Source organism: Heliconius melpomene, chromosome 19, assembly GCF_056956725.1.
Source record: "Heliconius melpomene rosina isolate 202511_hmr_F chromosome 19, ASM5695672v1, whole genome shotgun sequence".
Taxonomy (NCBI): domain Eukaryota; kingdom Metazoa; phylum Arthropoda; class Insecta; order Lepidoptera; family Nymphalidae; genus Heliconius; species Heliconius melpomene.
Genome location: NC_140407.1, coordinates 4,708,518 through 4,734,506, shown reverse-complemented (window position 1 = coordinate 4,734,506; position 25,989 = coordinate 4,708,518). Strand labels below are relative to the sequence as shown.

At 32.5% G+C, this 25,989-nt stretch overlaps 1 protein-coding gene across 2 annotated transcripts; it reads left to right on the top strand.

Annotated features, from left to right (window-relative positions):
- The first annotated feature begins 556 nt into the window (after window positions 1–556).
- Window positions 557–25,752, top strand: LOC146528439 (facilitated trehalose transporter Tret1-like). Of its 2 annotated transcripts, XM_085203322.1 has the most exons (8): window positions 557–711; window positions 830–875; window positions 12,052–12,207; window positions 12,498–12,700; window positions 12,949–13,135; window positions 22,320–22,708; window positions 23,718–23,832; window positions 24,587–25,752. In XM_085203322.1, exons 4-8 carry the CDS (start codon window positions 12,515–12,517, stop codon window positions 24,898–24,900), a joined length of 1,191 nt encoding a protein of 396 aa, XP_085059448.1. In that variant the 5' UTR covers window positions 557–711; window positions 830–875; window positions 12,052–12,207; window positions 12,498–12,514; the 3' UTR covers window positions 24,901–25,752. The 2 variants fall into 2 exon arrangements, with proteins under 2 accessions (XP_085059448.1, XP_085059447.1); XM_085203321.1 differs by lacking the exons at window positions 557–711; window positions 830–875 and adding an exon at window positions 2,973–3,479.
- The last annotated feature ends 237 nt before the right edge of the window (window positions 25,753–25,989 follow it).

Here is a 25,989-nt window from a genome sequence, read left to right as displayed (position 1 = left end):
ATATACGATGTCGTGGCAATGATTAGCATGGGCCATTACATTTACAGCGAAGGTCGCAAGTTCAAATTGCACGTCACTAATAATTTAATACGTAAGTATTTAATGGGGATGCGATCAGAGTGACTATACTCTATTCACGGAGCCATGGAAGAAATGGAAATAAAAACTAAAAATATAAATAAATATTTCACTTCTTCGAGTGGGGATCAAACCCACAACCAGTCACTTTGTGCAACTGCGTCACGACTGGCCTCAAGTCTCTATTAATTATTAATTACATTTACTATATTCACACCCTATTTTATTTCCAAATTATTTATTATTTAATTAATATGTGATAATTTCCCTATCGCTTACCTACATTACTTTTTTCCATTTGTGTTAATATCAGTATACAAGAAATTTTAAGTATTTATATATATTCATAAGTATTTATATAATTTTATTGATAAGGTCGAATACCGCGTATGAGTTGTTCAAAGGTAACGTCACGTTTTACTTCACTTTTAAGGAACATCATGGTCACGCGTATATTTTAATGGCGCGATAGTTAAAAGATGAATTGATTGTTTTATTTATTTTTAACATTTTAAAAGTTTTATTCCACACATAAGAAAGAAAAATACTTATAAAGAAAACGTATGAAAATTCAACGACAACTTGAGAACGTACGGCTTAGTGGTCAGAGCGCCTGGTCGGTTTCCAAGAGACGTGAGTTCGAATCCCGCTATGTTAAATTTTTTATACGTTTTCTAAATAAGTATTGTTTTTTCTTATACCATGCTCACGATGAGATTTAAAACATTATTTTTTGTTGATTTCTTTTTAGAAAAAGACAAGGCAAAGTAACGTACCTACCTATGGGTCATTTGATGGTAAGTGATCGCTGCCGCCCAATACCTAGTGTAACACCAGAATAGCAACATAAATTACTTTTGTTGGTTCGATTCCACCTCGGGGGAACGAAATATTTATTATTTTCAATTTCTTGCTCTGGTAACAACGGTAAGTGCGCCGTTGAGTTCCGCCATTGAACACGTAATGCCTCGAGAATTTGGAGAAAACTGGGGAACGGAAGTGTCTTAATGGAAACGGAGTGTCCTAACACTAAGTTACCAGGTATCGCCTGCCTTCCGGTATACAACGCGAAGCAAAAAAATAATGTACCAGCGACTAGCACGCAGTAATACATCGCAAATCGTAAAATGTGTGATGTAATTCAAACTTGACCTTCCCGCTTTATAGGTCTATCCGGTTCGTTTAGAGAATACCATTTAAAAAGGAAGATGTTAAATCTAATCAACATTTATTCCAAGGTTCTATAGGAATAAATCTTACATCCGTGTTTACTATAAAATGTATTTATTTTCGTCTTATTTCATTTAAGGTTAAGGAATATAAATAAATTACTGTAAGCAGAGGGGTTCCTCAGTTTCCACCTAATTTTGGAGGCAATTCATTTCATTGTTTTCCGTTTCATTTGGTGCCATGTGCGAGTCGGACTTGCGCACAAAAGGTCCCAGGGTATAATTATCCATAAAAACGGCAAAAAACAGATTATTTGTTGCAACATTTATTATTTATCAGCCACAGAAGTACATCATCTGTTAAAAATGTTTAACAATTAGGGTTCATGAGATACAGCCTGCTGACAGTCGGATAGACAGACAGACGGGCAGATGGACAGCTGTGTCTTAATAAATACAGGTTCCGCTTTACCCTTTGAATACGGAACCCTAAACAACACGAAGTTTTCTTTTTTATAAAAAAATAAAATTCTTAGAGTGATATTTAATAGTTAAATTTACTAAAATATTTATATTTCTATTGCGTCATTATGTTGTCGACAATGATAATTAGGCAAATGTTTTTATGTGCTATGAACGTGCAATATTCACAAAAACCTCTTATTTTAATTTAAATTAATTATAAAAGTTATAAAAAAAGTCTAACGAATCGGTGTCGGATATCGTGGAATATATATAAGAAAAAAGATTATTGGTGGCATTTAATAACGTACCTAATAGAAATAAAAAAAGTGATATTTTAATTTCCGTCTATTTGTCTGTGCGTTTGTTCACGCTAATCTCAGGAACAACTTCGCCGATATAATTGCAGTTTTTACTATTGTATTTTGTCAAGCCTCTCTTAACATGTAGTGTTATTAGTGTTGTTTTTTTTTGTTTCGATCGTTTTATAAATAAAAAAGTTGTACTATTTTAAAGGACATTGCTCATTAAAATTGAGATTTTTTAATTAAGTTAGGTATAGATATTGTTTTTAAAATAATATAAAAAAAATATACATATTACTATTAGTACATTAAAGTAATGCAGATTGGCTAAATAAAAGTTATTTAATTCAAGCGGGTGAAGCCGCAATCGAGTCGCTAGTTAATAATAACGAAAAAATAATTACAGAAACAATTTAAAAGTGCAAAAAACAAGTTTAAAACGTACCTACTTGTGATTTCACCAAAAGTCAAAAATTTCAAAAGTCAAAAGTCCAAAATTGAAAAACAAGAAGTATATTATGTATGTAGAGTTTGATTATATCTCAGAAACTGGAATATTATTTCTGATTCATCTAATAAATTGAGGCAAGTAATGGCGCAGGGGCACAAGGTGTGCTTGTTAGCACAATAGGTTGTGGTTTGATTGCCACTCCACTGGTTTCTCCAGAATTTGGCGAAAATTCGGGGACAGTAGTGTTTTAACACTAGATTCCCAGGTTCTCTCTGCCTATCCTGCTATGTGCGGGATACAGCGTGAAACTGAAAAAATATATCTATTAAAGCAATGCTTTTAGATGGACATTGTCTACGAACATAATTATATAATAATTGTACTTACAGCTGAATCGCTATATCTTCTATCTCATTTCAGTGAAGTAATTTTCAAATAATCTGATAATCTTTAGATATCGAAGGACAGATTCTTTATTGTCGTTCACTCGGCAATACGCTTGGACGTGATTATTTTATCGACAAAAATAGCATTATAAATTTAGGTATCAATAAATTTCAATTTATTTACTCTACTTATATAGAATAGTCAATTTAAAATTTTGTGAAATATGAAAATAAGACAAAATTATTTGTTTTCTTTGTTTTCAATGAATTAAACATGTACTTACTTAGGTACGTTTTGGTTAAGTGAAAGTGTTTTAAGCCGAGCTTCGCCATATACATTACGTGATGCACCATGTTTGCACGCAACTCAGGTCGTAACAAGGCGTAATAAAATTGACTTCATAAATAGTGATTTTTAAAAAATATAACAGTCAAATAAAAATACATATTTTCTAAAGAAAATATGTGTTTTAAGTGAATAAAAACAATATATGTGTTAGTAATTGATTTAATTTTAGTTTTAAAATAAGTTTAAAGTTATTTTTAAACAGTGTTTCCAATATTAAGTTATTGAAAATGAAAATACATCTGTCTCCTTTGATCCGTCAATATGCACTAGTAGTGACAGGTAAGTTTTTTTTAATTAATAATTATTTTATAATTCAATGAATTTATAATTGAATGAATACAATGAAAATAACAAATTAATAATGGAATTTAAATTGTTAGCTAAAACTAAAATGACTAATTAAACTAAATGTATTATGAATCCAAATGTATTTTATTACTGAAATGAAAATATGAAATATGAATAAAATATGAAGAAGTTCTGTCCTCAACAGACAATGCTTCGAGAATTCGAGAGAAAGTGGAGAACTGTGCGACACAAAGTGAAGCTAAAAATAAAAACAAATACATAAATGGAGTCTCCAACACAAAATATTTTTTTGATTCGAACCAATACTTCTGAAAGCTGAAATACTTCTTCCTTCTCGAAAGACTTACTGAGATAAACACCTTCAACCAAATAGACAATTAACCTTTTTATATTATTTATAATAATTTTTCATTAGGCCAAGGTAATATAATGCCTTTCTTTCTAATCTCTATCAACTAAAAAAGTGACGATCTTAAAATATCTTGATAGTTTTCCTTGATAGCTAGTAACTCTAAAAATAAGTATATAAAGTACTTTTTAGCAGTTTAAGCAGAGGTATAAGCGTGTCTGTAAACCCGACGGATTGTGGGTTCGATTCCCACTCGACGAAATGAAATATATATTCATTTCTTCGCTATGGTGTCGAGGCAAAGCACTCACTGAACACGCAATTCTTCCAGAATTCATCGGGAAGTGGAGAATGAAGTGTTTTAACACTAGGGTCCCTCTGCCAAAAATGCTTTTTTATCATGGATTCTAGTATCAAATGATTTAACTATGTATAGACTTGACTGATAATAGATCGAAGCGTTTGCACAAAAAGCGAGAAGCTAAAAAACTGCTAAAATATACAAAAAAGAAATTAAAATTTTGAATAATATTTTAGTTATTGCTTGAATTATTTAAAATGCAATACAGATAATATGTTTTAAAATTTACAAATACCTACTATGTTTTTTATTAATTTTTATTTCACGTACGTATTACATAAATATATCGAAATATTTACGTAGGTACTCAGTATGGACTATGGATTATAATATTCGTCGGATAACAAGAAAATGGATAAGATATTATATCTTATAAATTGTTAAGGCCGTCATGGGCTATGGCGCAGGGGCACTAACGTGCGGGGAATGAAATATGTATTTAATATTTTCATTTCCTCGCTCTGGTAAAGAGGCTAACTCAAAGTCTATCTGCCTTAATGGGGATGGAGTGTCTTAACATTAGGTTCCCAAGTTCCCAAGTTCCCACAACCACTACCTACCCTGCTATGCGTGGGGTACAGCTTGAAGCTGAAAAAATCTTATAAAGATTAGCTATAATTTATGTTTACCTATATATAAATATTATTTATATCTAGGCCATCGTGGTACAGTCAGACATGTGTTACTGTAAACGGTTGTAGGTTCGATACCCACTCGGGAAAAAGCGGGATAAAGCGTGAATCTAGAAGTAATATTTTTACATCAAATTAACAATCACTTTATATGAATTAGCTTATAAAATGAAGCCATATACATATATCAAGAGACCAAGGTTTTTGTACCATTTAAAGAGCGTTTTCATGTAGGGGAGAGCGGGGCCAAAAGTTCCGATTTTTTTTTAACCTCAAATATTGCTATGAATACTTGATTTTAGTATTTATACAATATAATCAATTTCAACTTACATATCTAGACTTGCAATTAAAACAGTAATTTGGGGTATTCTTTGTAAGACTTTTTTATTATGATTTTTTTTATGACTGAAGTCGGAAAGTAACAACTTACCCCGACTTGGGGCAAGTTGTTAATAGACCGGGGTAAATTGTTACTATATTTTTAAAGCTATTATTTGCAAAATAAAAAACAATAAATAATCGAACAAAGCCTGTTTATTTAAGGAATAATCAACAGTATCATTATAACTACCAGGCGCAAAAGCAAATCTTTTTTAACCGACTTCTGTAAGAAAAGGAGATTATCAATTCGACTGTTTCTTTTTTTTATGTATGTTACTTCATAACTTTTGATCAGGTGAACCGATTTTGATGATTTTTTTTTATTTGAAAGGTAGTGCTTCACATGTGGGAACTAATTTTTATTTGGTCTATTTTTGACAATGGTATCTATGAGAAAATCACATAAGTATTAAATTTGTATTGGTGCGTTTGCGAAAAAATGACGAATAACTCAATATCACGCCAACCGATTCTAATGATTCTTTTCTTATTTGAAAGGATACACTTCAAGGATAGTTTGATGAAAGTTTGGTTAGGTTCTGATTATAAAATCCGGTCAAAATTAAGAAATTTTGTTTTTATTTTGGTAAATAATAATTATACTAGAATAGTTACAAGGGAAAACTTTGTTAAAATTATTGTCAGAAGAAAGATTCCTCATCGTTGCATTTCTTTTCAACCAACCTCAAAAAAGAAGTTTTCATTTTCAACCGACTTCAAAAAAGGGAGAGGTTCCCAATTGGCCCGAATATTTTTTATGTATTTTCTTGTTAATATACCAAAATGTTAGTTTCCACAAAAATAATACCTAATTGAGTTAAGTATTACATATCCCAACAGATGCCACTCGTTACCAACCACTACCACCACAACCAACACTCGTTTAAGAAGTATCCTTTTAAGGTTACTTATCACTTAAAATCGTAAAAAGAATTAATTTTGAACAAAAAAACCGAACCGAAAAACAACGGAACTAAAAAGTAAAAGATAATTTTACATAAAATAAAACTTATTTTGATTTTGTTAAACCAAAATAATAAACAAAAATGTATACCTTTAGGTTTTCGCACTTAATATGTTAGGTTAGGTTAGGTAATTCTTTGGTAACAGTTTTTATCTTATTCGTGCAATCTTTGAAAACTACATCCGCTGCTTTTTGCATCAACTCATATGACACATAACCTCGAGTTGATTTCCGAGCATAAGTCCGCATGTTACTAAATTACAATATTTTTTAGTATGAAAAATTACAATATTTACATCCTATTATTGGTACAAATGAATTGGCGAAATTTTTCGTCACAACAACAGGTCACAACATGCCCCAAAAAAAGGGAACATCTAGCCCCTAAAACACGTGTTGAAAAAAATATATATATAAATAAGATATAGAAAACATAAATAGTTTACAAATAGTGTTCCGAAATAGTAGGTAATATAATGTAAAAAAAACACTAACATACTCGAGGCTAATCGTTAAAATTTGTGAGATAGACCAAAAATATGAAATGCAAAAATATTTACAATCGTGCACCAACGACACCTGTGTGCTATTCCATTGATTTCGGGTGCCACTGGATTGTTCAATATGCTGGCCATGGGTGCGCTATCACATTGCATTTCACTATATGTTTACTAAATATTCCTATCACTTTTCTCCGCGAAATTATTTCCATCGGAACAACTTACCTCGGTAACTTTTAGCCCCGCTCTCCCCTACTCAGTTTCTAATTAGACAGAAAAAAAATATTTATTTATTATTTATTGCACATATTAATAAAATATAGGTACATTTACAAATGGAGGGATTAACGCTACATAGCATTCTCTACCAGCCAACCTTGTCATCTTGGAAGAAACTTCTTATGTAGGTTTGGTTAATGTACATTTAAATGAACATAATGTACGAGTATGTAGATACAAAAATACACAAAAAAATATAAACGTGTTAAAACTTCTTTACTTGCTTGCATTTTATGTAGATTTTTTTTTAAACATAAATATACGAATTTTAAAAGCAGATTAGGTTAGGTTAGTTATTTTTAAGTTTAAAAAAAACCGCTAAATCTGTAGCCAGAATACAGGTATATACTCGTACACTAAGATCATTTAAATACTTAAATGATACATCACCGGTGGACTACACGTGCTCTATAACGACGGTCCTACGAATTGTATTGCATAAATGAATTATGTAGATTGATTAACATATAAATATTGCACATATAAATAATGCATTTTCTATAGAATAGTACATAGTATTAATTATAATATATCTTTCAACATATTGTACGCATTTCAAATATACTACGTCCTCTAAACTCGCAAACTTAATGTTCAAACATTGAATGTGTTAGTGTTTCCAAGACAAAACTCGCAACTCGGAGGATTGTAATATTTACTATTTTATTTTGTCGTTCTGGTAAAGTGAGCTTCGAGCACCCTAGTGTTAAGACACTACTTTCACCATTTTCCAACTAATTGAGTTGAGTGGCGTACCATATCGCTGTGTTTCGTATTGCTAAAACGGTGGAAATCGAACCTGAAACGTCCGCGTATCTAGTCAAATACTACTACGATAGAACCATATACCTACTAATAATTCTTCACAGAGTAAATGTAGTAAGTCGATAAGTCATACAAATGAATATTATAAAGTATTATAAGTTTTACGTGTGTTTATTTAACTTGTCACGACGTAATTAACATAATTATGTTAATAGTCGTTTGATAATTACTGGAATAGCAAGAACAATTACTATCATTCGGTGAATATATATTAATAATTAATGAATTGAAAATATTAATTTTATTTTTCCCGTTACAGAGTGACTTAAAGAAATAATTTTAAAAAATCATTAAAAGAGGATTAAAAAGAAACAAACTTTCTTATTGTTAATTTAAAATTCCCCTCAAACAGAGTTGCGGGCTACGACTAATTATTACATAAAATAACATAATTAAAATACTTTTAAAAGTAAACAAATATATTTATTGTAAAGCAATATTTGAAAGAGATGCCGTCGTGGCGCACTATGACGAGCTATGAGAGATCTGAGATACTATGCTTCACGCTGTATCCCTCAACAGGGTAGGCAAAGGGAACCTGGGAGCCTAGTGTTAAGACATTCCCTTCCTATTATGACACTTCCGTCATCCAATTTCCCCCGAATTCTGAAGACATTGCATGATGAGTAGCGAAACTAAACGCCGCGCTTTGCCTCGACATAAGAGCGAAGAAATAAAAACAATAATTTCCTCGAGTCTAAATCGAACCTATAACCTGTTGCATTTACAGTTACACTCTTGTGCCCCTGCACCACCACTGAGTAGCCTCATTATAATAATTATACAAACCGGAAATTAAATCGACATCGATAATGAGCATAATATTAAACAAGTAATATTTATTTTTGTAAATTTAAATGGGGACAAGTTTTTTTATAGCTTTAAATAAAAAAAGCGAACTAGTTTTGTCAATAGCGCTATAAATTATGATAATAATAACCTACATCAATATTACAAAGCTAAGGAGTTTGTTTGTTTGAAGACATTAAACTCAGGAACATCTGGTTGGTTTTGAAGAATTCTTTTTGTGTTGGATAGTCCATATCTCGAGATAGACTAGAGCCTTCCTATAGTTCTACCCGGATAGTCCATATCTCGAGGAAGACTACAGAGTCTAGAGTATAGAACGTGGACTGCCAACGTTTATTAATATAACTACTGTACTTGCGGTCATAGTTACCTCGGACACTTAGATGAGACGCTATTCTCATATAATTTCGCGAGTGAAGCCGTAGGTAAGAGCTAGTGTTATATAAAATATGTGATTAATAAGCCTATTAAGTGTATAATTATCTCGTTATACTAAATAAATGTGGTTATTTAATTTATTCTTAACATTATGTTTTTATCTTATCGACGAAAAAAGATCCTTCCATTAGTTTTTTATGCAAATTGTCGAATAAGCTACCGGAATAAACAAACCGGCTAAGAAAAGATATATAATTGTATTGTATTTTTTTATGTTTATTTTTATCGCTACACTATCAATTAGGACACAAAAAGTAGATAAAACGAAAAACAATGTCATTCTTTTTTTTATAGACTGTCCACAAAAATCTTTAGTTTCCATAAAACTTATTGGAACTATTTGGACGTCATGAGCAGTCATCGGTGGTTCAGTGAAGTTCAAGAATGCCCGCCTGCCACGCGGGCGGCCCGGGTTCGATTCCCGGCCGATGCATTCTATTTAATTTTCCTCACAGGCAGCCACGTAGTGCCTACCCAACCGGTGTCGCTGTTTTAACAGCATGCCTCTATAGCAAAGAAGATTTAGATTCGTTTCACATATTGGATAATTTCAGTTAAATGTATTATTTCAGCGCGATATTGGTTTCATATTTTTTGTATTTGTTTGATATTTTTTATATTTTTTGTGTTGTAGGTAGGTTTTTGTTTATAATTTAATCCTTGTAAATAGTAAAAAATCCTTGCTGATTAACGGTTCGCCGCCCACCACGCGTCCGTCGTGCCCCGCAACATTTTGCTTATAATAGTGGATCCGCCGCACCCGCCTGGCTTCTTTCCCCCGGGCATGGAAGGAAGGCCTGCTCATTATGCTGCTGAGGGATATCGATCTATAATCCTTCTTAGTACGGTCGCCAAGCTGTTCGAGAAGTTACTCCTCTCACTTCTTCAGTCACACATCCACCCACAAAGCGAGCAGTTTGGCGAGCGGGTATACCACTCTGGGTAAACTACGCAACAGTGATCAACCGAGAGAGAGTATGAGTGTGCAATAGCAGTCTTCCTTGACGTAGCACGCGTATTCAACCGCGTCTGGCACCCGGACTTACTTCATAAATTGCTCAGAGCGGGCACCCCCCAGCACGTCGTGCATGTCTTTGCCGCTCTGCTTTGTAAGTGACAGGACATTTTGCGTGAGAGTTGAGAGTGCTAGCAGCGACCTGATCGCTGCCGTTGTCCCAGTCAGAATTTTGTCACCTGCTCTCTACGCACTATACATTGATGACATCACAATGCCCTAGCGAGTATTACTCAACGAGGAATCCAGTAGGTCGTACGGAACCTCACCCTCCGGCGAGTGACGCTGGCACCATACTACGTGAACACCACGCGCCACTCACCGCAACCTAAAAATAGAAACCCTAGAGGTACACATTGGTCGCCTCGCGTCCAACGTATTCCGTTGCGCCGGTGTATCGGGTCACCTGCACCTAAGGAGCTGCACTCCGCATACCCGGCCGCCCGAGGTCAGACGTCTTCTTCCGAGGGACTTTCTATCCTCCTCCAAATCCGACTCATGAGCAGTCATCTTGGTCGTTTAATCTAGGCCTTCCTCAAGAAACCGAGTGTTCAATTCCAATCCCCTCCCCTTCCATGTGTCTGCTCTAAAGCAGGTTTTCGCCTGGGACCACGGTCGGACCAACGCTCTGATGTCGTTCTGAGCTACTACGGAGATGGCCGAGAGAATGCTTCAATTCTGCGCCTGGCAAAGTAAATTTAGAAGTGATTGCACGTATTTTGGAGTTATCCAATAATTATAATGTATTTCCACGCAACATAGTTGGTTACATCTTTCGTTTAAGTATTTTTGGGTAAGAGAATAGTAGGTAGTCTGTTGTTTATAATTTCTTTCGTTTAAGTTTTCTGTTATTTGTGTTATTTATTTGTGTTTATTTTAAAACAATTGGAAAATCCTTATTGGCATTACGAAAATGCGGGTTGCATTAGGGTTTAATTAATTTTCACATTATCTTAAGTGCTTTGCAAACATACATTATATGAATAATTCAGTAGTTAAGGCGGGCGAAGCCGCAAGAGGGTCGCTAGTTATTTAGATAAAACATACATATAAGATAAATAATGTGTCCAGAGCAGGGTAAGAACGGTAGGTTCAGAGGAATATGTTCAGGAATATATCTACCTGATTCAAGTAGTTTCAGATCAGTGCTGACAAGACTTTTTACCTTCTGGAGGGTTTTATTGTTTTTTATCTGACCTTCTTCCTGTATTCTCGATATTGTGTTCCCGAAGTTCAATGGAAATGTTTCCAAAATTGGAATTGCAATGTGGTGGAGATTGGGGGGTGCCCTCTGCTTATCCTGCGGTACACAGCGTGAATCTATTCAGATACAATTAAGACTAAAACAGTTACAATTAAGACTTCGTTCCCAAGTTTTCGCTCATTTAAAAGACATGTCATCTTACTACAAAAGAAGTTGTAACATAAAATGTTACAAAAAAATAAATTATCGATAACGTAAATTACATTCCTCTAATTTTTTTATAAGTATACCCACAGATTACCTATAGAGTCTTTGTATTTTATTTGTTCATTGTTAATACTCTGTATTAGAATTACTTTTTATAATATTTCTAAGTAAGATAATTTTGTTTGCGAAGCCAACAAAGAAAATATTTTAAAACTGGTTTTATCTTACGGCTTCGTCAGCATTGAGTATGGTACGGTCGGCGTGAGATTTTTCTTTTGATCATTCCCAAGTGACCAATGTGCAAGACTTCAGATACCAAGACCTGTCGATCGTACTGTTCTCGATTGTGACTGCGATATTTCTCGTTTGGAACCCACCAAAACGGGAAATAAACGGAAAACCTTGAAATTCTCATTTCTCGGCATTTTTAAATAAAATTTATTGGGTTTGTTCTCGTTAAATTTAAATTAAATTACGTTGATCAATACTGATACAATATCAATAATATAAATTCATTGTAATATATATATTTATTTTATGTAAACATAAACGTTTATATTTTTTCTCATTACAGTTAACTTGGCTGTCCTTACAACCGGAGCAAGTTTGTCTTGGTCTTCACCCGCACTAGTAAAACTACGGAATGAAACAGAGACACCGCTGCCAAGACCCATTACTGAGGAAGAAGGCTCGTGGATTGTATCCGGAGGGTACTTGATAGCGACATTTAGTAAGTGAATATATTTATAAGCATCCCGCTCTTCTTCTTCTTCTTTCTGGCATTAATCCCGGCTATTACCAGGGTCTGCCTTCCTACTCAACCTACTCCACTTTGCACGATCTTTCTTTTTAAGCATCCCGCTCTATCCCGCACATAGCAGGGTAGGCAGAGGGAACCTTAGTACTAGATTTCTGAAACACTTCCGTTCTGCATTTTCTGCCAAATTTTGTAACTATTATATATTTTTTATTGATGACTAATAATAACTTTTATAAATAAATATCTTATTATAATTTCAGCAAACATTATAGGTGGTATGCTCGTTGATACAATAGGACGAAAGAACTGTGTCTTGATGACAGCGGTACCTAAGCTGGTGGTGGCAATAGTGTTAATATTTGCTGACGAAGTTTGGATTTTTATTTTATGCAGAACAATTTCGATTGTAGCTGATTCTTTTGTGTTAGCTGTTGTGCCGATATACGCTTCTGAGATAGCTAGTGTAAGTATTGGATAATATAAAAAAATAAATATATATTATTTATATCACTCGTTTGCATAATGTGATTCAAAATTGTTATTTTTGGTTTTTATAGTATCTTTTTTGTAAAAAGCATTTTCATTTGCCTGCAGAATTCGGCAGAAAGTGGGAAACGTGTTTTAACACTAGATTCCCTCTGCCTACCCTTCTGTATGCGGGATGCAGCGTGAAGCTTATTTTTACTAAACAAAAATCTATTTTTTTTCCAGAAAGAACATCGAGGCTCTCTTGGAACATTTCTTCAGTTGTTTTCTTCACTGGGCATATTGTTTACACTCTCTGTGGGTCCTTTCCTATCGTATAAAAATTTCAGTATTGTATTTGCGGTTGTCATAGCACTTTTGACGTTTCCATTATTGGCTTTACCCGAAACGCCGTTTCATTTATTTTCCAAAGGTAAAGAGATAAAAATATTTTTTGTGTATAATTAATAAAACGTCGCACGCTTGTGTATTATCCACAAGCATGACTTTCCAAGTTAAATCAAGATATTTATGTAAATGAGACTTTTGAAATATATTTAAAACGCGCGGAAGCGCGTGCCAAGTTCTGGGTTTCAGAACTGGCGAGCAGCACCGTGTGTTATTTTACACGAACCATTTGAAGCCACTTTTTACCTATTCGTAACTCAAAAACTATTCCACCTAAACCTATCATATTTGGCTCAAATATTAAGACCCCCTACCTGTATACGTGCATAAAATTTCATAAACGCAGCTCAAACAGTTATTTAGATAATGACGTCCAAAAATCGTAAATTTTTAGGGGGGTGACTGACCTATAGACCTTAATGTTAACCAAGTTCCAGATGACCTAGAATGGTGAAATTTAGCATCCGGTTAAGTAATTGGGTGTATATCAAGGGAAAAATCCGAAACTAGTATTTTTTTAATATTTTCTTATAATTTTTATTTTCTTTTCAATAAATAGATTCAATTAGGCACATTTACTTATAGTGTAGCGCCTGGCATAATATAAGAGCAATGCATTATTTATATATTGTTGCTTTTATTTATGTCACACGTTAGTAAATATTTTATTTGTTTTGTAGACTAACTTCACTATTACTTACGTAAGCCATCTAAAACAACACGATGCTTTCAAGTATATTTTAAGATAAGATATGTCTCCATTTGTAGCTGAAAATGACTCTAATTTATGTCCTGAGAAAGCCTGTCATCATGTGGACTTCAAGGGCTTCACGTAAACATATAAAAATACTAGCGGACGCGCGCAGCTTCGCTAGCTTATTTAGGGGTGAATTCTAATAAACCATGAAACATGTGTTCAATGAAATATTTTTAAGAGTCGAAATTTCAAATTTTATAAAAATCGGTGGCGATTTGAAGATTTTTCCATACAAACTTTCAACCCCTTATTTACACCTTTAGGGATTGAATTCTAAAAAACCATGAAACATGTGTTCAATTAAATACTTTTAAGAGTCCGAATTTCAAATTTTATAAAAATCGGTGCCGATTTAAAAAATTTTCCATACAAACTTACAACCCCTATTTCACCCCTTTAGGGTTATAATTTTTAAAATCCCTTCTTAGTGGATGTCCAGATTACGAAAGTAAACATCTGTTCAAATTTCACGTTTCTACGCACAGCGGTTACGGCTGTGCGTGCGTCTTACCTCAGTCAGCGAGGACAAGTCCTTTTATATATGTAAATAATAAGTGGATTAACATCCTTCATTATTATTTATTATTATTTAAACATATGTTTTAGTACTTATTATACTAAGAGTATTTGCATAGTTGATTAAGGTATTTGAAATTAAATTATTATTACAATATTTAAGTACTAAGTCCTATATAAGATCCTATAAGGGTTCTGTTTTATTGCTTTCGAGGTACAGAACCCTAAAACAGAAAAAAAATACACTAAAATCTATCTATCTATACTAATATAATAAAGCGGAAGAGTTTGTTTGTTTGTTTGTTTGTTTGTTTGTTTGTTTGTTTGAACGCTAAGATCTCTGGATCTACTGGTCCGATTTACATTGTTTTTGTTTTGTATGAAAGCTGCATTCTTCAGAAGTGCTATAGGCTATATAACATTACATTACACATATAAACTAATATATTTTAAAGTACTTTCTAATTTGACATGCAATTTATTCTGCCATGTTAATAACAACCGTCGCGTCGCTACGCAACCGTTACCGCGACATTTTGATATTCATCCTTATAAATATAAATATAATAGTCACTTTTAGCATTTTATCTAGATTGAAATTATAGTTTAATGTATAAAATTCTAATAAATAATTAAGATGTGACTGATTCCAAATGACCTAGCCTACGGGCGGCATATATGAGTATGACCGACGCGAACGGGCAGATGACGTTGACGGTTTTATAAATTTTCATACATTTTTGATCTATTGTTAACTTTTATGTAATTATTTGCTGTTTATAATTAATTTAAACTACATTTTGGTTCTTTTCTTATTTTATTTGATATTGCCCGCTAAAATTATCCTATTTAATAGAGAGAAATGTTTAGTTATTTCATAGAGTCGATATCTACGAGTATGTACTAGGTACACACGCACGGAAAACTTTAGGTACTTTTTCTAATATTAAGAATACCTATCCTTTAGTTACTTTTAATCCTTTTGTTGGTTCATTTCAATATCTCAGATAATTTTTTCTAATAATATGTCTCTATTTATGATTCTTTTTGATTATTTAAGCTTATATTTTCTTACTAATTCTATTGAAAATTGAAAATAAATTATTAAATATTCTTATAGTAGAAGCAGGCGTAGCCGCGTCCGGGTCCGCTAGTATAAATATAAAAATAATAATTATATTGATAGAAATATATATAAAATTTAATAATAATATACTATCTGTAAGGTCAGTCGTGGCCCGGTTCCCACTCGAGGAATTGAAATATTTATTAAAAATTATATTTCCACCAAGGCAAAGCGCGGCATTGAGTTCCGCCACTCAACACGCAATGCCTCCTGAATTCGATGGAAAGTGGAGTTACTGAGTGTCTTAACACTAGGTTCTCTCTGTCTACTCTGCTGTGTGCGGGATACAGCGTGAAGCTGGTTTGATTTTTAATTTAATATATTGTCAGCCTACCAGCTATCTTAACAGAAGTAATTATAAAGTAATTATTAACAGTAAAAATTTAAGTAATTGTTAATAAAAAAAATAAGAGTAAAAAAGAGAAAATTAAAAATTACTTAAACAAAATAATAAAAAATAAATAAATCCGCTTTACGATGCATCCCACACATAGCGGGGTAGACAGAGGGAACCTAGTGTTAAGACACTCAGTTCCCCTCTTTCCATCGAACTCTGGAGGCATTGCGTGTTGAGTTATTCCAACAAAATAATAAAATTAGAAAAAAAAATATATATATCAGATTTCTAAACGCAGCATACATTAATTACTTTCTAATCTGACAACTGTCATTTAATCAACAAAATAAAAACTATAGTCGAGATTCATAGATAAATATAATCTATTTTCATATATAATTAAATATCGTCTTAAAAGTAATAAAACATAATATTATTGACCATAATAAAAAAGTAAATACCTAATTATATTAGATATATTTTATTGTACGAAGGCGCTCATATTTTAATGGTTTTTTTGGCCTGGGTTTCATGATTTTACTGGTTTTAGGAACACATGTGAAAACGGCAGAGAACGAAGTCGACCTTGGGATCATATCAATTCAGATTGGTACCGTCAGCACTTAATAAACTTATTGTTTATATTTTTTCCAAGATATGTTGAACAATGAGTCGTTCAATAGAATTGCTTGTGGTTGAAACAAGAACTTACACCGAATTGTTCCAATGCCTCCCGATGGGAGCTGTCTCTTCCATGCTATTGCATATTCTTCGTTTGAGCGTATTGATATACAACAAACTAATAAATTGCGCGAGACTATAGTAGAGTACGTATGTCGTAACTGGAATGATTTAAGTATCTACACTAGCGCTCGAAACGGGAATCCTTACTCTTCTAAAGAAGACATGCTTTGCTTAACTACGTACGGAGCTACTTCCGAAATAAAGGCTGCAGTAGATTTGTACAATATTAAGATAGAAGTGTATTATCACAATGTTGTCCTACTTGGTTTATTCGGCGAAGAGAAATGTCCTATGAAGCGCTTACTCTAAACTATGATTTAAAAAGAGCAACTCTTGAGTTTCTTGCCGTAGTAGCTCCCTATAGGAAAAGTACTTGTAATGGGCAAATTGAATAAAGAATATTTTGATATTGATTACATTATGAACCTTCCTACTTATAATTTCTGTACAAAAAGTAATGGTATCCCATCAAAAACATAAATGTAAAATGAAAGCCAAGTTCTGTAATAAAACGTATGCTTTCAGCGATAAAAGAAGTGAGATGTAAATGTATGCCAAGTTCAATGGTCAGCCCTGAAATTTATTTTTAACAATATAAAATATTTTATAACAACTGAAAATGCCCTTTCTTCTTACAACTTGGAGACTTTATTTATGTGTAATATCTGACTTGGCTAGTTTTCATATGAATTTACAATAGAATCTGAATAGAATAGAATTTGAATATGTTCATTTATATCGATGTAAATTAATTTGAAAACTAGCCAAGTCAGATATTACACATAAATAAAGTCTCCAAGTTGTAAGAAGAATGGGCATTTTCAGTTGTTATAAAATATTTTATATTGTTAAAAATAAATTTCAGGGCTGACCATTGAACTTGGCATACATTTACATCTCACTTCTTTTATCGCTGAAAGCATACGTTTTATTACAGAACTTGGCTTTCATTTTACATTTATGTTTTTGATGGGATACCATTACTTTTTGTACAGAAATTATAAGTAGGAAGGTTCATAATGTAATCAATATCAAAATATTCTTTATTCAATTTGCCCATTACAAGTACTTTTCCTATAGGGAGCTACTACGGCAAGAAACTCAAGAGTTGCTCTTTTTAAATCATAGTTTAGAGTAAGCGCTTCATAGGACATTTCTCTTCGCCGAATAAACCAAGTAGGACAACATTGTGATAATACACTTCTATCTTAATATTGTACAAATCTACTGCAGCCTTTATTTCGGAAGTAGCTCCGTACGTAGTTAAGCAAAGCATGTCTTCTTTAGAAGAGTAAGGATTCCCGTTTCGAGCGCTAGTGTAGATACTTAAATCATTCCAGTTACGACATACGTACTCTACTATAGTCTCGCGCAATTTATTAGTTTGTTGTATATCAATACGCTCAAACGAAGAATATGCAATAGCATGGAAGAGACAGCTCCCATCGGGAGGCATTGGAACAATTCGGTGTAAGTTCTTGTTTCAACCACAAGCAATTCTATTGAACGACTCATTGTTCAACATATCTTGGAAAAAATATAAACAATAAGTTTATTAAGTGCTGACGGTACCAATCTGAATTGATATGATCCCAAGGTCGACTTCGTTCTCTGCCGTTTTCACATGTGTTCCTAAAACCAGTAAAATCATGAAACCCAGGCCAAAAAAACCATTAAAATATGAGCGCCTTCGTACAATAAAATATATCTAATATAATTAGGTATTTACTTTTTTATTATGGTCAATAATATTATGTTTTATTACTTTTAAGACGATATTTAATTATATATGAAAATAGATTATATTTATCTATGAATCTCGACTATAGTTTTTATTTTGTTGATTAAATGACAGTTGTCAGATTAGAAAGTAATTAATGTATGCTGCGTTTAGAAATCTGATATATATATTTTTTTTTCTAATTTTATTATTTTGTTGGAATAACTCAACACGCAATGCCTCCAGAGTTCGATGGAAAGAGGGGAACTGAGTGTCTTAACACTAGGTTCCCTCTGTCTACCCCGCTATGTGTGGGATGCATCGTAAAGCGGATTTATTTATTTTTTATTATTTTGTTTAAGTAATTTTTAATTTTCTCTTTTTTACTCTTATTTTTTTTATTAACAATTACTTAAATTTTTACTGTTAATAATTACTTTATAATTACTTCTGTTAAGATAGCTGGTAGGCTGACAATATATTAAATTAAAAATCAAACCAGCTTCACGCTGTATCCCGCACACAGCAGAGTAGACAGAGAGAACCTAGTGTTAAGACACTCAGTAACTCCACTTTCCATCGAATTCAGGAGGCATTGCGTGTTGAGTGGCGGAACTCAATGCCGCGCTTTGCCTTGGTGGAAATATAATTTTTAATAAATATTTCAATTCCTCGAGTGGGAACCGGGCCACGACTGACCTTACAGATAGTATATTATTATTAAATTTTATATATATTTCTATCAATATAATTATTATTTTTATATTTATACTAGCGGACCCGGACGCGGCTACGCCTGCTTCTACTATAAGAATATTTAATAATTTATTTTCAATTTTCAATAGAATTAGTAAGAAAATATAAGCTTAAATAATCAAAAAGAATCATAAATAGAGACATATTATTAGAAAAAATTATCTGAGATATTGAAATGAACCAACAAAAGGATTAAAAGTAACTAAAGGATAGGTATTCTTAATATTAGAAAAAGTACCTAAAGTTTTCCGTGCGTGTGTACCTAGTACATACTCGTAGATATCGACTCTATGAAATAACTAAACATTTCTCTCTATTAAATAGGATAATTTTAGCGGGCAATCCATACCTATATTATAAATTCGAAAGTAACTCTGTCTGTCTGTCTGTCTGTCTGTCTGTCTTTACGCAATCAGGGTCAAACCGCTAATTTAATTGTGATAAAATACACATATAGAGATACTTGAGGGTCTCGGGATGAACATAGGATACTTTTTTTTCTCATATTTGTAATATTTTCGATATATACCAAAATATTAAAATAATTAATTTGACAAGCAATTTATTCCGCCATGTTAATAACAATAGTCGCTACGCGTTGCTAAGCAACGGCTTGCAAAGTTTGTTGTTTTAAGAAAACGTCACCCAAAGTGAGTTTGCTTAATGCATACATGGCGCGCGCCGATATAGATTTGTATACATTAACAAAAATTAGATGATTTCTATAATTTGATATTCATCCTTATGAAAATAAATATAATAGTCACTTTAAGCATTTCATCTAGATGGAAATTATAGTTTACTGTGTAACATTCTAATAAATAATTAAGATGTCACTGATTCCAAATGACCTAGCCTACGAGTGGTATAGTATGACCCACGCGAACGGGCAGACTTTGATGATTTTGTAAATTTTTATATATTTTCGAATTACTATAATTTTTTATGTAATTATTTACTGCTTATAATTAATTTATCTCAGTTCGGTTATCCATACCGATGTTATACACTTAAAATATCGTAATTTTAATCATTTGGGATTTTATTTAATATTGTTCGCAAAAATTAATAATTATTTAATATAGAAAAATGTTTAGTACGAGCGCACGGCAAACTTTAGGTACTTTTTCTAATATTAAGAATTTCCTTTAGTTACTTTTACTTCTTTTGTTTGTTCATTTCGGTTACTCAGATATTTTTTCTAATAATAAATCTCCACTTATTATTATTTTTTAACTTATTTTAATTATTTAGGCTTATATTTTCGCGGGCGTAGCCGCGTCCGGGCCCACTAGTATCAAATAAAATAAGAAAAGAACCAAAATGTAGTTTAAATTAATTATAAACAGCAAATAATTACATAAAAGTTAACAATAGATCAAAAATGTATGAAAATTTATAAAACCGTCAACGTCATCTGCCCGTTCGCGTCGGTCATACTCATATATGCCGCCCGTAGGCTAGGTCATTTGGAATCAGTCACATCTTAATTATTTATTAGAATTTTATACAGTAAACTATAATTTCAATCTAGATAAAATGCTAAAAGTGACTATTATATTTATATTTATAAGGATGAATATCAAAATGTCGCGGTAACGGTTGCGTAGCGACGCGACGGTTGTTATTAACATGGCAGAATAAATTGCATGTCAAATTAGAAAGTACTTTAAAATATATTAGTTTATATGTGTAATGTAATGTTATATAGCCTATAGCACTTCTGAAGAATGCAGCTTTCATACAAAACAAAAACAATGTAAATCGGACCAGTAGATCCAGAGATCTTAGCGTTCAAACAAACAAACAAACAAACAAACAAACAAACAAACTCTTCCGCTTTATTATATTAGTATAGATAGATAGATTTTAGTGTATTTTTTTTCTGTTTTAGGGTTCTGTACCTCGAAAGCAATAAAACAGAACCCTTATAGGATCTTATATAGGACTTAGTACTTAAATATTGTAATAATAATTTAATTTCAAATACCTTAATCAACTATGCAAATACTCTTAGTATAATAAGTACTAAAACATATGTTTAAATAATAATAAATAATAATGAAGGATGTTAATCCACTTATTATTTACATATATAAAAGGACTTGTCCTCGCTGACTGAGGTAAGACGCACGCACAGCCGTAACCGCTGTGCGTAGAAACGTGAAATTTGAACAGATGTTTACTTTCGTAATCTGGACATCCACTAAGAAGGGATTTTAAAAATTATAACCCTAAAGGGGTGAAATAGGGGTTGTAAGTTTGTATGGAAAATTTTTTAAATCGGCACCGATTTTTATAAAATTTGAAATTCGGACTCTTAAAAGTATTTAATTGAACACATGTTTCATGGTTTTTTAGAATTCAATCCCTAAAGGTGTAAATAAGGGGTTGAAAGTTTGTATGGAAAAATCTTCAAATCGCCACCGATTTTTATAAAATTTGAAATTTCGACTCTTAAAAATATTTCATTGAACACATGTTTCATGGTTTATTAGAATTCACCCCTAAATAAGCTAGCGAAGCTGCGCGCGTCCGCTAGTATTTTTATATGTTTACGTGAAGCCCTTGAAGTCCACATGATGACAGGCTTTCTCAGGACATAAATTAGAGTCATTTTCAGCTACAAATGGAGACATATCTTATCTTAAAATATACTTGAAAGCATCGTGTTGTTTTAGATGGCTTACGTAAGTAATAGTGAAGTTAGTCTACAAAACAAATAAAATATTTACTAACGTGTGACATAAATAAAAGCAACAATATATAAATAATGCATTGCTCTTATATTATGCCAGGCGCTACACTATAAGTAAATGTGCCTAATTGAATCTATTTATTGAAAAATTATAAGAAAATATTAAAAAAATACTAGTTTCGGATTTTTCCCTTGATATACACCCAATTACTTAACCGGATGCTAAATTTCACCATTCTAGGTCATCTGGAACTTGGTTAACATTAAGGTCTATAGGTCAGTCACCCCCCTAAAAATTTACGATTTTTGGACGTCATTATCTAAATAACTGTTTGAGCTGTGTTTATGAAATTTTATGCACGTATACAGGTAGGGGGTCTTAATATTTGAGCCAAATATGATAGGTTTAGGTGGAATAGTTTTTGAGTTACGAATAGGTAAAAAGTGGCTTCAAATGGTTCGTGTAAAATAACACACGGTGCTGCTCGCCAGTTCTGAAACCCAGAACTTGGCACGCGCTTCCGCGCGTTTTAAATTTGACGATGGTCGTTACAGGTCGTGTAGATGAAGCTATGCGAGTGCTTACAATGATTCGAGGCTCAGAGGTTATAGCGAAGCAAGAATTAGAAGAATATAAAGCAGCAACCAGCAAAACAGAAGAACGAGTAGACAAAATAGATTTACTTAAAAACAAACAGTTCTTAAAAGGACTATTTCTAGGCATCGTCATTTGCGCTGGAAGTCAATTGATTGGTTCAAACGCAGTCAATTTTTACTTACAAACTATTTTAGAATCAACTAAAACAAGTGTTCCTTCAGAAATAGCATCAGTCATTATGGGAGCTATACAATTATTGGCAAGCTTCTGTACGACTTTGATGATGAATATGTCTGGAAGGAGGCCTATTTTGCTTACTTCTCTATGTGGATATTGTTTGGGAATGGTGAGTTAATTTCAATTTTAAGTAATTTATACGTTGGGATCTATCTATATAGAAATTAAAATAAAGTATTTGGTTTATATAGACATGATTGATACTCAAAGTAAAAATTAAATACCATGGTGCAATTTCTTCAGATAGAATCTATTTATCTGCTTAACAGAGGAAAATCTATTCCTTATTTATTATTTTATTAGAATTTTCTTCTCGCCTATTTTAAAATAAGTTAAAAATGCTTTTCCGTTTTTGTAGAAATTTTGGAAAGTCCTTCCTTAGTACTTTCCTCACATGCGTTGAATATCATGAGGGAGAGTTATATAAAAAGATTTTTATTTTTAATATATAATTATAATATATTTTAATTTATGTTATGATACACAGACAAAGTTATCAAACTAATTTTTATAATACATCAATATAATTTTAATCGGTGACATCATCCATTTTATCCATGTCTTTGTGTAATTTGGTTGCGACTATCTAAATTAATTGATTTATTATTGCTTATATCTAGAAAGCGACAAATATTTAATCGCAATTTCTTATGCATTTAGTGCAATCTAGTTCTTTATGACACATTTTTCATGGATATTTAAAAATAACAGTAAATTCTTAGTAAATCTGCCAAAAGAGTAGTATGTACTATATATATAAAATCGAAAGGTCACTCACTCATCACGATATCTCAGAATCTACAAGTGCTAGGAATCTTAAATTTTGCATAGGAGTTATTTATAGAACGTAGGTGCTCGCTAAGACGCGAATTTCCAATATTCGACTTCTGAGGGGTTGTTTTTGGGGTTGAAAGTTTGTATGAAACTTCGTTACTACAAATGCTAGGAGCCCCAAATTTTGCATGGACGTCACTTATAGGACGTAGGTACTCATGGAGACAGAAATTAATAATAACGTAGTTCACGCAGGTGAAGCCGCGGGCGGGCCTCTAGTTATACATATATTTAAAATACTTTACTTATAATATCTAATAATTCTTATTTCCTATTTCGTTTAGTTGGGACTTGGCACGTTCTTCACGATAAGTGGAGCAGAAGGTTACGTCATAGCCGGTTTTATGAACTATTTGCCGATCATATCGCTGATTTTAGTCACATTTTGCTTCAGTGCTGGTAAGTTATAAGTTAATGGAAGAAATAATAAATAGTTGTTTAAATTTCACAATATTGCTTATGATTTTAAATAAAAAAATATTTAATTGCAGAAATAAAATATAATATATATAAATATAATCGTATCAATAAAGAACATAGTGATTCGACCCAATAATGGTTGTTTTAGCTTCACATTGTATTCTGCACATAGCAGGGTAGGCTGACAAAATCTGTGACCTTAGTGTTAAGACACTCTATTTCCATTGAAACATTACCGTTCTCCACTTTCAGTCGAATTGTCAAAGTATGCGTGTTGTGTGGCGGAACTTAACGCCGTTCTTTGCTTTGTTGCCAGAGCGAGGTAATGAAAATATTAATTTAATTTACTACATTACCCCCTCCACCATGACGGCCTTAATAAAATATTAAAAACACTGAAATTGTTTATAAAAAGTTTAAATACAGGAGAAAGAGTACAATTCGATATCCCTCATTGTCTTTAAGGTAACATATCATGTACGAAACGTCATTTTTCAATGACTTTCCTCAATATGCATAGATGCAGTCGTAATATAAAGATCCTAAAAGGAATGCAAGATTTGAGATCTGTTATTGAGACATAAACTATATAGGATAGGGAGAATTATGGGATGGAAAATGGTCTCCATATGGGGCTGGTTCAGGTCGTTAAGTCCCCAAAAGGACTTTCTTCGACTGTGACGCGATGTTTAGCTCGCTAGACGTTAATAATTTTATTAATATATCTTTACAGGTATCGGCTCTCTCCTATGGGTGGTTACATCTGAGTTGTTCGAAGGTCCTCCTCGCGCTATAGGAATAACTACGAGCATCACCTCAGCTACTATTCTAATATTCTTCACTACGAAATATTTCGCTGCAATGACCACCGCTTTGGGCCCAGCACCTACTTATTGGTTCTTCTCTGCGATGTGCGCATTAGTCATAGTAATAATTGCAATTTTCCTACCGGAAACTAAAGGAAAGACTTTTAGCGAAATTCAGAAAGCTCTCGGTGATAATATTGAAATTCAGGAAAGAAATGCGGAACAAAAGAATAATGTATGATTAGAAGAATAGTTTTACTGAGAATTAATGATTTTTTTCTAGATTAAGTTAGTGATTTATGACGACCCACCTGGATTTTTATACCTAAATGGTTTCTACAGACAGTATTTACGGAAATAGTTTGCTTTCAAATCAATATTTAATGCTTTAATTTTAACAAAAATATATATTTTTTAATATTCCATTTATATTATGACAATTTAACTGTGATTTTAAATAATTTTTATTAGGTATAGAAATAAATATCTCATATAAGGGCCAGCATTGAACGGATGTGCAAAGGTAGTTTTTGTAATCGTAAGTTTTTAGTTGACTATAATGACGTTAGGAAATATCATCATGACAATGACTAATGAAGGTTATACTAATGTATATATGTGATAATATATATTAATTGAGAAAAAAAAGAAATAGAATTATGTTAAAAAAACATAGCCATACGATTTTCCTCGTATTTAGTTGCTTAGCAATTTCAGAATAAAGTTTAGAGTACCTAGACGAGACGAGAGAGATGTGGAAGAGAAACTGGTTTACATTTTCTTGCCAAAATTGAGTGACGGAGCTTAACGCTGCAATTTGTGTAACCAGACATGAAGAAACTAGACATTTCAAATATAATCTCTGCTATAACACTACATTGGTAATAAATTGTTAATTTTGTTTGATTACTTGTTTAATTTTTTTATATTGAAATAGTCTAGAATTCGTATGGAAAGCGTAGAACGGGTAAACTGTTATATACGGGATAAAGCGGGAAGCTGAAAATAAACAAAAACAGTGTAATGAGATAATATTTGTATTTAGTTTTTAATGCTTGGACATATTTTGTACAAAAATAAAATTTATTGAAAATTTAAGTGTTTTATTTATTGCTTTACTTTTGTAAAATTATAATGATTTTTTAATAATTTTTGTTTTAATCATAGTTCTATTTGTAAGGTAGAAAACCTTAACAACGGAGAGCGAAGAAATGGAATAACGTTCGATATTACATGGATATTGGTTTTAAGAGTGGCTTTGAACTAAGTATACCAAGACACTAGCCTAGATTCAAGCTAAAAGCGGAGTGTCTCGACTCTATATTCTTTT

Coding starts and splice junctions, on each gene's coding strand:
- LOC146528439 (XM_085203321.1), top strand. CDS start 3,428: ATGAAAATACATCTGTCTCCTTTGATCCGTCAATATGCACTAGTAGTG. Junction 12,208..12,497: donor GTACTTGATAGCGACATTTA/GTAAGTGAATAT, acceptor TTATAATTTCAG/CAAACATTATAGGTGGTATG. Junction 13,136..22,319: donor GTTTCATTTATTTTCCAAAG/GTAAAGAGATAA, acceptor TGGTCGTTACAG/GTCGTGTAGATGAAGCTATG.